The sequence below is a fragment of the Monopterus albus genome, unplaced genomic scaffold (assembly GCF_001952655.1).
Source record: "Monopterus albus unplaced genomic scaffold, M_albus_1.0 scaffold32.1, whole genome shotgun sequence".
NCBI lineage: Eukaryota > Metazoa > Chordata > Actinopteri > Synbranchiformes > Synbranchidae > Monopterus > Monopterus albus.
This window is the reverse complement of record NW_018127912.1, coordinates 1,870,827-1,885,516: the sequence shown is the minus strand read 5'-3', so window position 1 is coordinate 1,885,516 and position 14,690 is coordinate 1,870,827. Positions and strand designations below refer to the sequence as shown.

At 40.4% G+C, this 14,690-nt stretch overlaps 1 protein-coding gene across 4 annotated transcripts in view; it reads left to right on the top strand.

Moving 5' to 3' along the window:
- Positions 1–14,690, top strand: part of LOC109958480 (multiple PDZ domain protein) — a 41,597-nt gene that overhangs the window by 3,859 nt on the left and 23,048 nt on the right. For 3 of the 4 annotated variants that reach the window (XM_020597159.1, XM_020597157.1, XM_020597156.1), the window contains exons 5-20: positions 166–234; positions 429–551; positions 1,189–1,272; positions 1,761–1,868; positions 2,118–2,220; positions 2,893–2,984; positions 3,320–3,533; positions 3,822–3,917; positions 4,533–4,612; positions 4,884–5,030; positions 6,125–6,307; positions 6,455–6,607; positions 7,065–7,274; positions 8,253–8,423; positions 10,133–10,256; positions 12,527–12,725. In XM_020597159.1, the coding sequence (XP_020452815.1) occupies positions 166–234; positions 429–551; positions 1,189–1,272; positions 1,761–1,868; positions 2,118–2,220; positions 2,893–2,984; positions 3,320–3,533; positions 3,822–3,917; positions 4,533–4,612; positions 4,884–5,030; positions 6,125–6,307; positions 6,455–6,607; positions 7,065–7,274; positions 8,253–8,423; positions 10,133–10,256; positions 12,527–12,725 (2,156 nt within the window). The remainder of the gene's footprint in view (positions 1–165; positions 235–428; positions 552–1,188; positions 1,273–1,760; positions 1,869–2,117; positions 2,221–2,892; positions 2,985–3,319; positions 3,534–3,821; positions 3,918–4,532; positions 4,613–4,883; positions 5,031–6,124; positions 6,308–6,454; positions 6,608–7,064; positions 7,275–8,252; positions 8,424–10,132; positions 10,257–12,526; positions 12,726–14,690) is intronic. The other variant, XM_020597158.1, reaches the window with a different exon arrangement.

Below are 14,690 nucleotides of genomic sequence, written 5' to 3'. Positions count from 1 at the left end.
GAAATGTCACATTTTACATTTAAGAATATCGCATTGCATTATAAAACTCAAGCACAGCTGGATATCACATTGTCTGAGGCTTTCAGCTGATCTAAGAGACTGCTCAGCTAACTTGATGTCATTTCAGGTTTGCTTTTGTTTTACACATGTCACTTATTTTTTTAGTACTGCACTCCCCCGCGAATTTCTCGTACCTTCTCAATGGGGAGAAACCTGTCTACTATTGCTCATGAGGTACAGTCATCTTATATGTGAGGTGTTATTGCAGAGCTAAATACTGTATGTGTCTGTGGTTATACAGTAGATAAACAAGGAAGTAAAACCACTTGAGCACCTGTTAATGTTGTTTCACTTTTATTTTTTTTACCAGTTTAATTAGAATAGATTTCCTTCTCTGACTCTGTCCCTCTTGTTTTGTACTTTGTCAGAAGCGTCATGTGGAGATGATAGAACTGCACAATGATGGGAAAGGCCTCGGCTTTGGGATTATAGGAGGGCGGAGCACAGGGGTCATGGTCAAGACCATTCTTCCTGGAGGAGCTGCAGGACGGGTAAATCCAGCTGCCGGACAATTACATGGCTAAAATTTAAATAAAGGCATACTGTAGTTTGTATGTATGTATTTTCAGTTTCATGCCAAAAGTTAGACAAGATCAACACAACTGTCAGATCTGTCCATTACATGGAAAGCCATACCCAAGAGCTGTTTTAGCTTAAAGAGCCTGAAGGAGTTGGGAAGGCTGTCCAACAATTAGAAAATAAAATTAGCTTTACCAGCCCCTCTAAAGCTCACTAATGAACATGTTACAGTATTATTTGTTTTACTAATATGTACAGAAACTGAAGTGTAAAAACAAGCACTTGTGATTATGGTATTTTTATTTATTTTCTGGCAACATCAAAGTGATAACAAGCACCAGGAAGCTAGTCTAAGCTAAGCTAATTGTCTGCTGGCTCTGACTTCATATTTGATGGACAGACATGTGGGTGGTATCATTCTTCTCACTGAACTTTCTGCAAGGAAGCAAATAATTTTAAAACTATTTCCTTTATTAATGAGTTAAATCTTAGAACACTATACTGAAATGATGGACCTAAGTGAAATGTGCTGAGTCGAATCTGCAGAATGTACAGTATTTAAACATTTTAACAAAACTAAATGTTTTTTGTTATAATTCTGGTCCCCAGGATAAGCGCCTGCGTAGTGGTGATCAGATTTTGCGCATTGGAGATACAGATTTGGCTGGCATGAACAGTGAGCAGGTGGCACAGGTGAGGTATCGTTTATAAAAAAAAAAACAAAGCAAGAAATTATGTTTTCCGTAATGGTCTGTGTAGTTGGTGTTTTAAACTGGATCTAAGTCTGTCTAAATGGTAGCAGAGGTGGGACATTTTTGGGGGGCTCACTGTCACCCCTTCTGGTCACTGGGGGAAAAGCAGCCACTTACTTGTAAAGGTAAAACAATGGTGAGATTTATGCTTTATCAAAAGTGTTTCCAAGCTGTATTTTTCATTTTTACAAGAGAAAAGACTTCAAGCATGAAGCCTTTGGAAAATGTATGTCCGGTTAATCGCTCTTCCTCAGTTAAAAAGCACCGCACAGCCATTTCTGAGCTTTTCTATGAATGGGTCAATTCTACTGTATTTCACGCTGTCTCTCCAGGGCAGCTGTCTTAACAGATTTTTTATTTTATGTTATGTTATTGTTTAATTGTCACATGCATCACTGTTCTCCTTTCACAAATGGCCACCTGGTCCAGGTGCTGCGAAATGCTGGTAGCAAGGTGAAGCTGCTCATTGCCAGGGATATTACCAAGGACAACCACCTTACATCTCCTGTCCACGGCCAGGACAGCTTAGATGGCAAGGTGTGTGTTTGTGTTTGTGCAAAGAATAATAGGTCCAGGATATCTCTGTACCTGAAGAAGAGGCAGATTGGATTTAAAACATATTCTTTCTATTAAAAATTATTTAAAGGGAGCAGTTATCATTGTGAAAACATATTGTAAAAAATAACAGCAATAATTGGCTATCTAGTGACACTGAACGTGTAAACACCTAAATTCTAAATCCAAAAGATGAGCATAAGAGTTTTTTTTTCCTGTTCTTCTTTCCAGCTCAGTGACTTGAATGATGACTCCGAGTTCAATGTGCAGTTCATTAAAAACAGCCGGGGCCTGGGATTCACCATCTCTGGCTACATAGGTGATTTAAACTCAGGTAATAACATCTACCAAGTTTTAACATTGTGAAATAAAAACCGAATAATTATCATTATTGCAAGCTAAGATGGTGAAAACAAATAGTAAAGAATACATCCTTAATGCAGGCATAACTGTTGGTGTATGAATTCAGAGTATTGAACGCACATAAAAATATACACGTCATCTCTTCCCTGAAGCCAAAATAATGTGGTGGCTGCCATCTTGACATTTTGCAAACAGATTCTGTGCAGTAGTGACCAAGTAGGTAAGTGGCATATCAGGTGCCAATCAAAGCTGTCAGATCATCTGAAATACACCTCTTTTTTATATAATCAAATACCTTGTTAAAAACAACCTTACCAGAAAAATGTCCACTTTTACACAAATCAGCTTGATGACATCTACCCAATTTGACAAAAACCATCTCTGTGAAAAGTTTAATTGATTTGTACTCTGAGTTTTTAGTTAGGCTCATGTCCTGCCCACTAACATGGAGGGAGCGGGATTTAATCCGGATTTAATCTGTGACCTATACCAGAGGCCACCACCAGGGGGGATTGATTTGCAGTGGATTCACTTCACTTCAGGGAGCTGTCATGTTGTCCATCCTTATATACAAGCAATGGTTCAGAGCTGCATTTACACAGTAGGTGCCAAGTCTTTCTTTAATTTATCTTGGCCTTCTCAGTCTACAGTGCCGGTGTGATTGTGAAGAGCATAGTAAAGGGTAGCACTGTTGATCAAGAGGGACGCATCCACATCGGAGACATCATCTTATCTGTGAGTTGCACTAAAAGCAAAACAGATGGTTTTTATATTGTACTGTCTGAAGACAAATACCTTGTTGTCTCTAATATATTCTCAGTTGAATCCATTTTTTCAGCATCTTGAAATTAGCAGTTTGTTCCATCCATGCCAATTAGGAATATTCATAGTTTTACATTAATCCCTTATCCATCTCTTTGTCATCTCTTGTTTTTTACTTATTCTTTCCATCTTGCCATACCTCCAACCGTCCACTCCATCCACAAACCCTTTGCTTCTGTCTACATCATACCCGTGGCATCATCCTGGCTTTTTTGTTCTATTCTTACACCACTTCCGCCGTCCTTCAGGTTGATGGGGTGAGCCTGCAGGGCTGCAGTGAGCAGAGGGCCATGGAGGTGCTCAGGAGAACAGGCTCCCTGGTCAGACTGAGGTTGCTGAGGAAGGCCATCCATCTGAGTCACATCCTCCCCCCAGTTCCTCCCCTGCAGCCCCTTCGACACTCCCACAGCTTCCATGAGGGAAATCCCTACAGAGTGGGCCTCAACAAGATTCAACAGACAGGTGCTTTGAGTGGATCAATACTGAAGTACTGTAACTGTGCAAATGGAGAACAATCTGCACTAACTTAGCCGTGTATAAATAATGTGACAAGTAATCTGTTTAATAATGCAAATATATTTCCAGTATCTGTCCAAACTAATACTAAAACATGGTGGTTCGTTTGGCAGATTATGAACTTTTCATGCATGCTGTCACCCCACAACTGCTTGCTGTGAAATTGTACACATCTTTTTTTTTGCCAACTCAAGTGTGTTTGTGTGTGTTTGTGTTCCTGAATGGTGTGCTCAGACGTGTTTCCTCGTCACCCAGGAATCTGCTCTCTGCGTGAAATCTCCAGGCGAGCAGCATATGCCAACAGACGACCCCAACATGATTCCAGAAACGGTAAGCTCTCGTACCCACACTGCACTGCAGTCTGGAACTGGATCGTGGGACTTAGTCTGATATGCTGATTGGGCTCAGGGAACAGCTACAGTATGTGGCAGTGAAGCATGCTCTTTGATGGGAGTCTATTTATAGTGTTTTGCAATCATGTGTTTCTCAAGCTCATTCAGCTCAGTCCAGATGATTTGTCTCTCACCCCGCCTGCATAAATGGCTTTATTTAGACAAGGATTTTTGGGCTTGATTAGAGAGCACAGTCAAATAAGCCCTGATTGCTGAGAGCCTTCAGTAGATGAATGAGAAAACAAAACAGTTTGCCAAGAAATTATAAGATGGTGGGTGTGAATATGCATGCTTGTGTGCCTGGAGAGTGTGTATGTGTGCCTGTCTGAGTGGTTGTGTGTTGACATCCTGTTTTGCCACAAGGGAAATTATGCTGTCTTCTCTCTATAAAATAGCTAAGGTGATGTTTTCACATAGGATCCTATTCTTTACTGACTGAATTATATAAGGCTACGAACAGTATGAATGGGGATGTGTGTTTGCCTCTGTTTGCATATCCGTGTGCGTGTGAGATATTAGCGTGATTGTTTTTGTATGTGTGCACATTTTACAGGTGTGAAACTGACACCAGCTGAAGAGGGAGACCTGAAGAAGAGGTGGCAGCATGCGGTTGGACCCCGATATGAAATTATTGTGAGTCTTTTCTGTAATGATGATGCTCATTAAAGGCAGAGAAAACCACAATCTATAAATATTAATATTATACTTTATTTAGTTATTTATTATTATATTATTACTGAATATTTATTTAATTTATTACATGTAAATTTAAAGAAGATAACCCCGCTAACGTCACAGTATGATGCTTACCCACACCCTCCACATCCTCCACATCCTTCTCACCCTCTAAACCTTTCTTTTCTTTCTTTGCTTCCACCGCTCCACTTTCACATTGCTTTTTTAGGTGTGTCAGCTGGAACGTTTCAGCGAGACAAGTGGCCTTGGCATCAGTCTGGAGGCTCGGGCAGGGCATCACTATCTGTGCTCTGTCTTGCCTGAGGGGCCTGTTGGCCAAAGCGGCAAGATCTTCACTGGAGACCAGATACTGGAGGTAACTGACTGATACTGGTCTTTTCAGCTAACTGTTTTGCCACTCATCCTTTTGTTGTTTGATCTATGTGGGACTGATTCTTCTGCCGCATCTGTGGGATATAAAGGATGACTAAGAAAAAGGCTCCCTCCTGGATTATCCTTAGTTCACATCACCGTCATTTCTTTTATGTTTCCAGCTTTCATTCAAGCTGTTAGTAATGATAGCCTGTTCTTTAAAGTGCACTTAGAGCAGCTACCTGGAGAGAACAGCTTCTTTAATTTTGAAGAACTATCAATATGCTGTATCTGATTAAGAATAATTAGACAACATATTTTCACCTTTTTTTTTACTTAAACCATACAATATTAGTTTAATGCTTTCCAGTAATCACCACACAAGTCCAAGTACAGCATGCAGCTTTTTCCTTTAAGGCAGCAAAAATCACAAGAAGGTGGGTGTGAATATGTGTGCCTCCGTGCATCTGTGCCTGTATTGCAGGGGGAGCTTGCCCTCCTCCTCCTCCAGCGTGTAAGTTCACGCACCCACATGAATCACTCATTCTGATGAGCAGTCTAATGAACTCTTGGACAGTTTACAGTAGCTTAGCTTGCCACATAAAAATAGTGCAAACTGGCTTTTGTCTTTTCTGCCTTTGAGTGAACAAGCCAACATCTGGGTCAACACACAGACCTTGGATCTCCTTCACACCACAACAGCCTAGCAAAGCTATTGTTCATCTTCGTTTTTAAATGAGCATCAGTCGGTTTAGTTACCACTTTCAGCTTTGATTGTTCTGGCTGTGACTTGATGTGCTGTGGCTCTTAAATTCCCAAGACTGAAAACCCTAAAAATAATTTAAGGACTGTCTGGCAGACCTATTCAGGGACACACTGTACATACACACAAACACAAAGTAACATCCAATTCTTTAAATATTGTTATTTTTATGAGAAGAAATCTGAATATATTACATCTCTAATCTCTGATAAACAGCAAAGGGTTTTTTTATCATGTATTTTTGCAGAAGCTATAAGCCAATCCCTTACTGTGTATCTATTTTAGAAACAGTGTATACATTTTCTTTCCTGTTTATATGTTTATCTTCCTGGCAGGTGAATGGGATCCCTCTCATTGGGGTGACACATAAGGAGGTGGTCAATATTCTGAAGGAGCTGCCACTGCGCGTGTGCCTTGTGTGTTCTCGCATTATCCCCCCTTCAATTCCTGACAGTGATGAGGATGATGATGATGTTGGTCTTACCCTGAAAGAGCTGCTGGCTGAGTTTAATGACAAGGTGAATGCACACACACTGATGAAAGGATGAATGATGGGATTAAGCATTTTACACACACTTTTATTTGAAATGAAACAGAAGCATTCTTTACTGGTATAGTGTATCGATCTCCTTCTCTTTTCTCACTGCATGTCCCAATTGGACCAGGGCTGTGTCATTACTTGTCCTACGGCTAAGGACATCACCAAGCGTGGTGTGCCCCCCATGTCACCTCCTCTGGCCATGTGGGAAAGAGAGGCTCAGGTGGTTGAGCTGGAGAAAGGCGAGTCGGGACTGGGCTTCAGTATCCTGGACTACCAGGTCAGAGACAAGGCCCTGAGATTGTCTACAAATAGACCTACCTGGAATAGGCTGCAGTCTGTGTTTGGTTGGGTTGGATAGGGGGAAAACTGGGAAAATTGAGAAACAGCGAGGTGGACTTCTATATTTTTATATTGTATTGTGTGTATTTGTGCATGTAATTGTTGAGACTGGAAGGTACTCTGTCATTTTCTGCTCACAATTTTAGATTGAACTGTTTAGCAAAAACCAACGTGAAGGCTTTCAAGCAATGTAAAGAGCACACATGTATAGCTGGTAGCCGCTCTGCGAGACCACCCAGTACGTTTGCTTTTCTTATTAATAATGAGTCCATTTTATCCTGCTATTTGCTTGCATTCAGCTTTAATTTTAATTCACAATGTATCTAACTCATTTTAGATTTTTTTAATTAATATTTCTGATAAACAGTCATCTGTATCCTTATGTTTAACTCCAGGATCCAGAAGATGCCACTAAAACAGTTCTGGTAATTCGGTCCTTGGTGCCTGGAGGTGTAGCCGATCGAGACGGTCGCCTGCTACCTGGTGACCGACTTATGTTTGTCAACGATACTAACCTGGAAGGCGCCAGTCTGGATTATGCTGTGTACATCTTAAAGTCTACCGGCTATGGCCCTGTCTGCATTGGCGTTGCCAAACCACTGCCGGTATGTGAAATTCATTTAATTTAAGTATTCAGCTTCATTTTGGTTTAGAAGTGTTTTGGGGCCATTTGATGCTTTTTTGATATCTCACAGTAAGAGAGGAATGAAGGAAGAGATGGGGAATGACTAGACATGAACTGGGGATGTCTTATAGCCAGCACCCTAACTCCTAGGCGACAGGGGTACGCCTTGATTTCATTTTATAAGAAGTGTATTTCAATATTTGTCTGAGTCATGTGAGTAAACTTTGTTTAAACTATAAGAAACAAATGCTTAACTAAGAGATAAGAAACTAAGAGTGGCATAAGATACATAAAAATCCTTGATCACTGCATATTTAATTTTACATTGATATATATTTTATGTATGTATATTTTTGAAAATCAATTGAAAAACTATAAAATATAGATGAAATACCTGATCACAGTGCAAATATGCAGCTGTCAGAGAGATAGATACTAAAATATTTACAGTATGTTATGGCAAAATCTGTGACCACAGACAAATGTACCTTTTGTCAACATGTGCAGAAATGTGTCCTCAAGCAAATTCATTATCATGTACTGCAACATATATGCAGCCCATAATTACAAAAGTTTTTTTCTGACATAAAATCATCTTCAGACTAACATTAATAAATATAATTAAAAAACAAGATTTCCACAGATATGCAAGATAATTATGCTAATTCATGTTGTATCTTGAGAGTACAATCTTTCTTCTCCTTTTTGTTTTGGACTGTGGCTTAGTAACAAGGAAGAGAGAGTCCAGTTACAGGCCATCTGAATTTTTAATGCAGCCGAGAGATGAACACAATGCTTGACCACACTACAGATGGGGAGAGAAGGGGAGAGAAACGGAGGGTGTCTAATTTACAGACACATTCTTTAGCCTGTTTGCTTTCATGTGAATGTATGCGCTTACTTTTGAAGCATACAGCCATTTTTCAAACTCCATAATTTCAACTTTGGAATTCCTCAGCTGGAACTGTGTGGAGGCTTAACACCCATCTCACAGAGGAGCACAAGGGCTTCCTGCGATGACGCTGACAGCCACACTCAGGTCAGCCTTCTAGCTGAGGCAGCCGAGGCTGACACCAACACTCACAGCTCTGAGGACGGCAGCATCTTCCAGCCGTGTTACACTACGACGGTATGTCATACAACATAAAACTAGTCACAAAAAATTATTAATATTACCTAATCGTTCTTTAAACATATTTTCTGGTCACATTTTAACTTTTGTGGATATTAAAACATTGTTTCATGTTTGTTTCATCTCATTCAACATTTTGAAATATGTTGGTCTAATATTGCTCAGTTTGTTTTTTTCTTTACAGCATCAGTTTTTTGTGTTTACTGTGTCCACATCTGGAACAAATAAATTTATTATTGCCTAAATTGGTTTGAAAGAGAACTATTGTTTGTGCAATAGTGCACAGTCATGTTACAGTACAGGATTCCTGTTGATGAGCATTTGTTTGATGCTGTAGGCTCATCGGGACACATCTTTGCAGTCCCAGTTTCAGTAATACTGCAGCAGTCTACATCTTGCAGCCTGTCACAGAGGAAGCGTTGTTCATTACCATGCAAACCTGAGATTCTGTGGGTAGCCATTTTAGCTGCTCTAAAGGAGATTACCATGTCTGTTCTCTCTGTTCACATTCTGTAGCAAGGAGCTTAGAGCCGGCTGTATCGGTATCACTGGGTCAGGTAAAGAGAAAGTGTTTAGTATCAAAGACTTGTTCCTCTATTGTGGCCTCAATTCAATCCTCTTAAGGTAGCCATTTGATTGCTTACCAACAATTTCCTTTCAATTAAAAGTGCTTAGTGCTTGCATGCCATTGGTACCTGGTCTAACACAAGGATATACAGTTTTGCTCCACATACACAAAAACAATAAGGCTCCGAGCACAAAAAGTCAGAGTGGGCTCATCAAAGACAGGCTTGTTGTGAAAGTTGCTTCAGAACTTCAGTGCTGCTTGTACCTGCTGTGAAGGTTCAAAGAAGATCTCATCATTGCTCTTCTTCTTTGTGTAGTGCCCACGGGGACCAAAGAAGTCTATCTTTCTGCATGTCTTACATCTCAGAATTACTCCAAAGGCCTTCACCCTGGAGAGTTGTTTGAAAGAAGTTTTGCATCACACCAGAAATCTGATGGCATGATGATAGTTACTTTTGGACTTTAGCACCAGGCTAGCTTTGCTTTATGGCTCACTTTTCTAGAAGTAATAAGATTTGCTGCATATCATGCTAGCAGCATGAATCAAGGCACGGCAATACTCATTAGTCAGTGGGTTGGTCCAGACTGAAATACTCCAGCACATTTGGATGGATGGCATAAAATCTTGTACCGATATTCATGGTCCAGAAAGCATGAAACCTATAGACTTTCCTCTAACCTTTCCTCTTGGGCCGTCATGAGGCTAACATTTGTGGTTCAGGATGAAATAGTGTGACAACTATTAGATATATTGTGGTGAAACTTGCAACAGATATTTTAGCTCCCTAGAGGATGGTGATCTTCCGACTTCCTCTAGCACCACCAGTATATTACCAGTATGTTGATCTAACATCTGCTGTTGTTGTTGTTTGAGTTCCACAGTGTTGGGTAGAGACATTTATGGTCCGCAGTGGATGAATTGTAATTCCCTGATCTTTTTTCTAAGACCATCATCAGGTCAAACCTTTCTAAAAAAAATGTAATAGGCACACAGTATTATAAGTGCTAAACATTAGCATAACTCGAAGTACTGCTTCACAGAGCTGCTACTGTAGCATGGCTGAAGACTTTTATTTGTTTTATGTACATCCCATCTTTATGATTGTACTCACTCATGCCCTCTGACATCTCTCTCTTAGGAAAATCAGCTGCGTAATCGCTTCAGCATCATGGAAGATGATGACAGGCAGCAACCCCCACCTCTGCCCCCTCGCACCAGCTTTGAGAGGACAATCACTGTTGTCCGGGGCAACCGTAGCCTTGGTATGTTCTCCGTCTTTCTCATGTTAATGGTGTCTTGGTGTTTGTACGTCGCTGGCATGGCGATAATGATGCTAATAGGCGGTGGTGATGACAGCTGCCGAGAAGAAGAGTGGTGAAGTAGTGTTGCTCCTCATACCTGAGAGAGGAGGTGTTTACTCTGTGTGTGTGTGTGTGTGTGTGTGTGTGTGTGTGTGTGTGTGTGTGTGTGTGTCTGTGCTTGTATGGTGAGGACCATTTGAGTGGAAGTGAGGACATTTTGGGAAAATGGGTACACTTTGGCCAGTCATCACTTTTGAAGGTCTGTTTAGGAAATAAGACTTGTTTTTAAAGTTAAGGTTAGAATTAGATTAAGGTTAGGCTACAGGTTGAGCTTATTTAGTTGTGATGAGTAAGGTTAGGGGCTAGGGAATGCAGAATGTCAGTGAATGCCCTCACAAACACAACTCCACAGACGTGTGTTTAGGCTGTAAGGGAGGGCCTGAATGGTCGTGGTAAAATGAACTAATATAAGGTGTTAATATTGAATTATATGTGTGTGTTGATCTAAATAAATTAGTTTTTATACTTCATTACTGAGAATACATTGTCTACTCCAAGAGCAAGTTCAGTGTTTGGCTATTCAAACATGACAGGGAGCAAACAACAGGGTGTAAGGCACTCCTACACTTTCAGCTAAGGGCACTATGCAAAACATAACAAAACTCATCTATATTCCGGACATGTGCTCTAATAAGGCACCAAACTATGTGTCTCTGTGTGTGTGTGAGACAGTTTGAAATTATGTAAATGTTCATAGGTAGAAAAAATCAAGGTCATAACCTACAGTCCGTGTCACCACATTTTGTGGTTTTCATCTGTTTAAAATATCGCAGGTCATCTTGGTGAGGTATTAATGTAGCATGGTTTTCTTGAAATCCACATGTGGAGGGTTTGCAAATTTTGTTTTGTTTTTTTGGTTTTGTAAATTTAAATATGTTTGAATTTGAAGCAAACACTTCCACACAGACAGAGTTACCATCTGTAGCTGTAAGGCTTGAATATGGGAGATTTGTTATGAGCAATAGTAGTACAATATTTATTTGTACTATTTTACCTTCCTCTTCTTTATTAGGTGCCGTGTACAATTTTATCCTTTACAAAAGTATGACCTAATGCCCTATTCTGGAGAGGAGACTTATGTACAGTGAATGGCTGGTTTGTACAACAACCACTGAGAGCAGGGTGTCAAAAGAAAAGGTTCAATGGACTAAATTAGGTCTTTTTTCTTGCCTTGCTCATCTAAAAATGTGAATATAAGGAGCCTATTTAGAAGTCTTTGTTTATTCTCAAATGCTGTGAACCCATTTCACTTACTGTAAGTTCATGGCACACTAAAGATGTTTTGTTAAGATCAAAACAAATAAACTTTTACATAGAAATATTCATGCGGGGAATTTACCAATAATAATCATTAACTTTTTTTTTTTTGCAGCAGAGTTTGTAATAGGAAAATGTGTTTTGATGCTGTATTATAATACTGCAGCATGTTTGGATTTTGAAATGTTCAGCCTAATTTCCTTTCATGTCTTCTGTTTGTCCTGTCAGCATCAGTAGCTGTGTCTCCAGTTGATTGTGCGGTATTCCAGGCACTATGATTGTATTGTAATTTGAATGTAATACCAAAAAACAATAAACTATTTATTTGTTCAAAAATAAGCCCAAAGTCATTTCTTTGACCAATTTCAAATTATGTGCGACCATAGTGTTGTGGATGTGTGTAGTCATTAGATAGCGATGTAGTGTGAAAGCGCCGTGGACTGGACACCTAGTCAATTGTAGCTTTCCCTCTTTGCAGTGTGTGTATGTATACATGAGGTCTACGTGTATGTGGGCGCAATATCTGATTTACCTGCTTCTGTCTGTTTGCATTAATAAAGTGTTTGTGTAATCCGCCTTACCGTCCAGTTTGATAATGCCAAAGTCAGGTGTTTGTGTGACTGGCATGTGATACCCTCCTACTCACCTGTGCCCTCTTTGGGTGTGAGTATGACGGTGTTTGTGCACCTTATGTGAGTGTGACTGTGAAGGATGATGCCGTGTAAATGTCGAGTATGTGTAGCTGTGTCTCTGCGCCAATCTGCCTAGTGTCTCTCTTGATTATGCTGATTATGCCTCTGTCAGGTGTTTGTTTGGGCGACTGTTTGGCATGCATTCAAAACAGCCCTAGCCAACCCTCCACTCACCTGAGCTCGTGCATGTGTGTGTTTGTGTACACGTGTGTGTGTTGGCAGGAATGTCGGTGAGTGCTATCAAGGACGGCTCAGGCATGCTGGTGCGCAGTGTGGCCCAGGGGGGCTCTGTTAGCCAGGATGGCAGGCTGGGGGTGGGGGACGCCATCTTATCCATCAACGGAGAGCCTACCTCCAACCTAACCAGCACCAAGGCCAGGGCCATGATCCGCAAACACTCTGTCATAGGGCCAGAGATAAGGTGAGGAGCCACTGTCCAACAGCGTTACAATATGTAGACAGTTATGCACTGTGAAGGAAGCTTGATGTTTGCTCACACATCTTTTTTCAAAACAGAACTTTATTTAGCATTTTAATACATTTAAGAAAAGGATATAACTATCAAAGATATTTTCAGTCAATAAGGGAGGGAACGATACATTTCTTTTGAAGTCTACAGTGAGTTATTGACATTTCTGATCAACTACTGGATTAGCGTTTGAGTGTTATGGTATCAACTGTAATTTGGAGCAAAGCATTGCCGTCACAGATGCTGGCTTACAAAAGGTTTCCTCCACCAGTCACTGAGGCCAAAGGGGCAGTGTGTCCAGTAAAAGATTTTTATGAATATTTAAATTCATAGTCTGGAAGGGCCAAGTCCCCCAAGAAGCTCTTGCTAGTTGATGAAGAGATGTACATATCCTGTTAGGACCTGTCCCAAACAAAATTGGAAATGGCTTAGTTGAGAGTTTAAAAAAAGGTTTTAGGTATGTGACTATATACTAAAAGGAAAAACAGCATGAAAACTATTGGTTTTAAAACAGCAGGACTATTTTATATGAGGTCACCATTACAACTACATTAACCAATTAAAAACCATACTGTATAAGTGTAACTCGCCGGCCCCAAAAAGTGCAACAAAACCATATTATTCAAGCACAGTCTTCACACCCACTCTGTCTTTGAAGCAGTCTAATCAGACATAATGACCCCTTAACTCATTGTACCCACAATATCGGCAGTAGCTATTGTATTGTGTACACTGTAGGTAAATGTAGCCAAATTTGTGTATAACATACGGTATGTTTGAAATATGTAAATTATCCTCATTTTTCCTGATTTGAAACAGATTACAGTCAGTTATATATATTACACTCATATGCATTTTCCCTCGTGTCATAGTTCGAACATACCTTTGCTTGAAAAACAAAAGTGTTACGGCAAAATGTAGAAAGGTCTTTTTGGGGATGCAGAGAACAATCAACCACTGGAAAAAAGTAATTGAATATTTTTGACATCTACCCAAACAGATCTTGACTCAAATGAGTAAGTGTATGTTCATCATAAATATAAAGATGTGCTCTCCACAGTCACAAACATGGCTTTCACTACATCATCATCTATAAATGATCTTGTCTCACTCTGGATCTCCATTACCACCTTGTTTTTGACGCTGCAGTCATCGTTGACTGAGGCACCGAAGTCATGTTAAATTAGATTAGATGATGAAATTTTAAAGATTGCCTGAGGGGGAATTGGGTAAATTATTACTTGCTCTACCATCAGCAGTTATGGCTCTACACTGATAATGCTTGTTTGGCTGATTGGAGACATGCTCCACCTTCACCACCCTGCTGCCCTGCACAACACCCACTCCCTCTCTCTCTCTCTCTTGCTTTAACAAGCACGTACACACATGCACAGCCTTTCAATGGTATAACCTCCGATAACACCTTTTTCCTTCTATGGCAAATATCTCTGAATAATTCATCACTCATATCACCTTGAACAGTGAGCTTCTGAATAAAAGAGCATTTTAAAAAGCCTGTCATAGATTTGCACATAATACACACACACACACACACATACTCAGGTGAACACGCACATGCATTCACCCGCACACATGCTTACACTGCCTCCTCCTGACAGTACTCCAGACAAACTAGCAGAGAGTGGAGGCAGATGAGTTGCTTTGGCAGCCTCAGAATAAAACAGACATAGAAGGGTGAGGGCTTGTCACTATCAAACTGCGCCTGTTGAGACAAGACAAGCTGTCCACATGGCTCAATCGCAACAGCTTAAAGCAGAAGACCTCCATATTCAATCTACCACCATGAGAGGAACAGAGAAATTGGCTCTTTCAGCAGATTCAATCAATGTCTCCTGGTAGCATCACACAAGAATGCGAGTGGGAGGGAGCTGGCTTTAATGATGTCCTTGACACTTG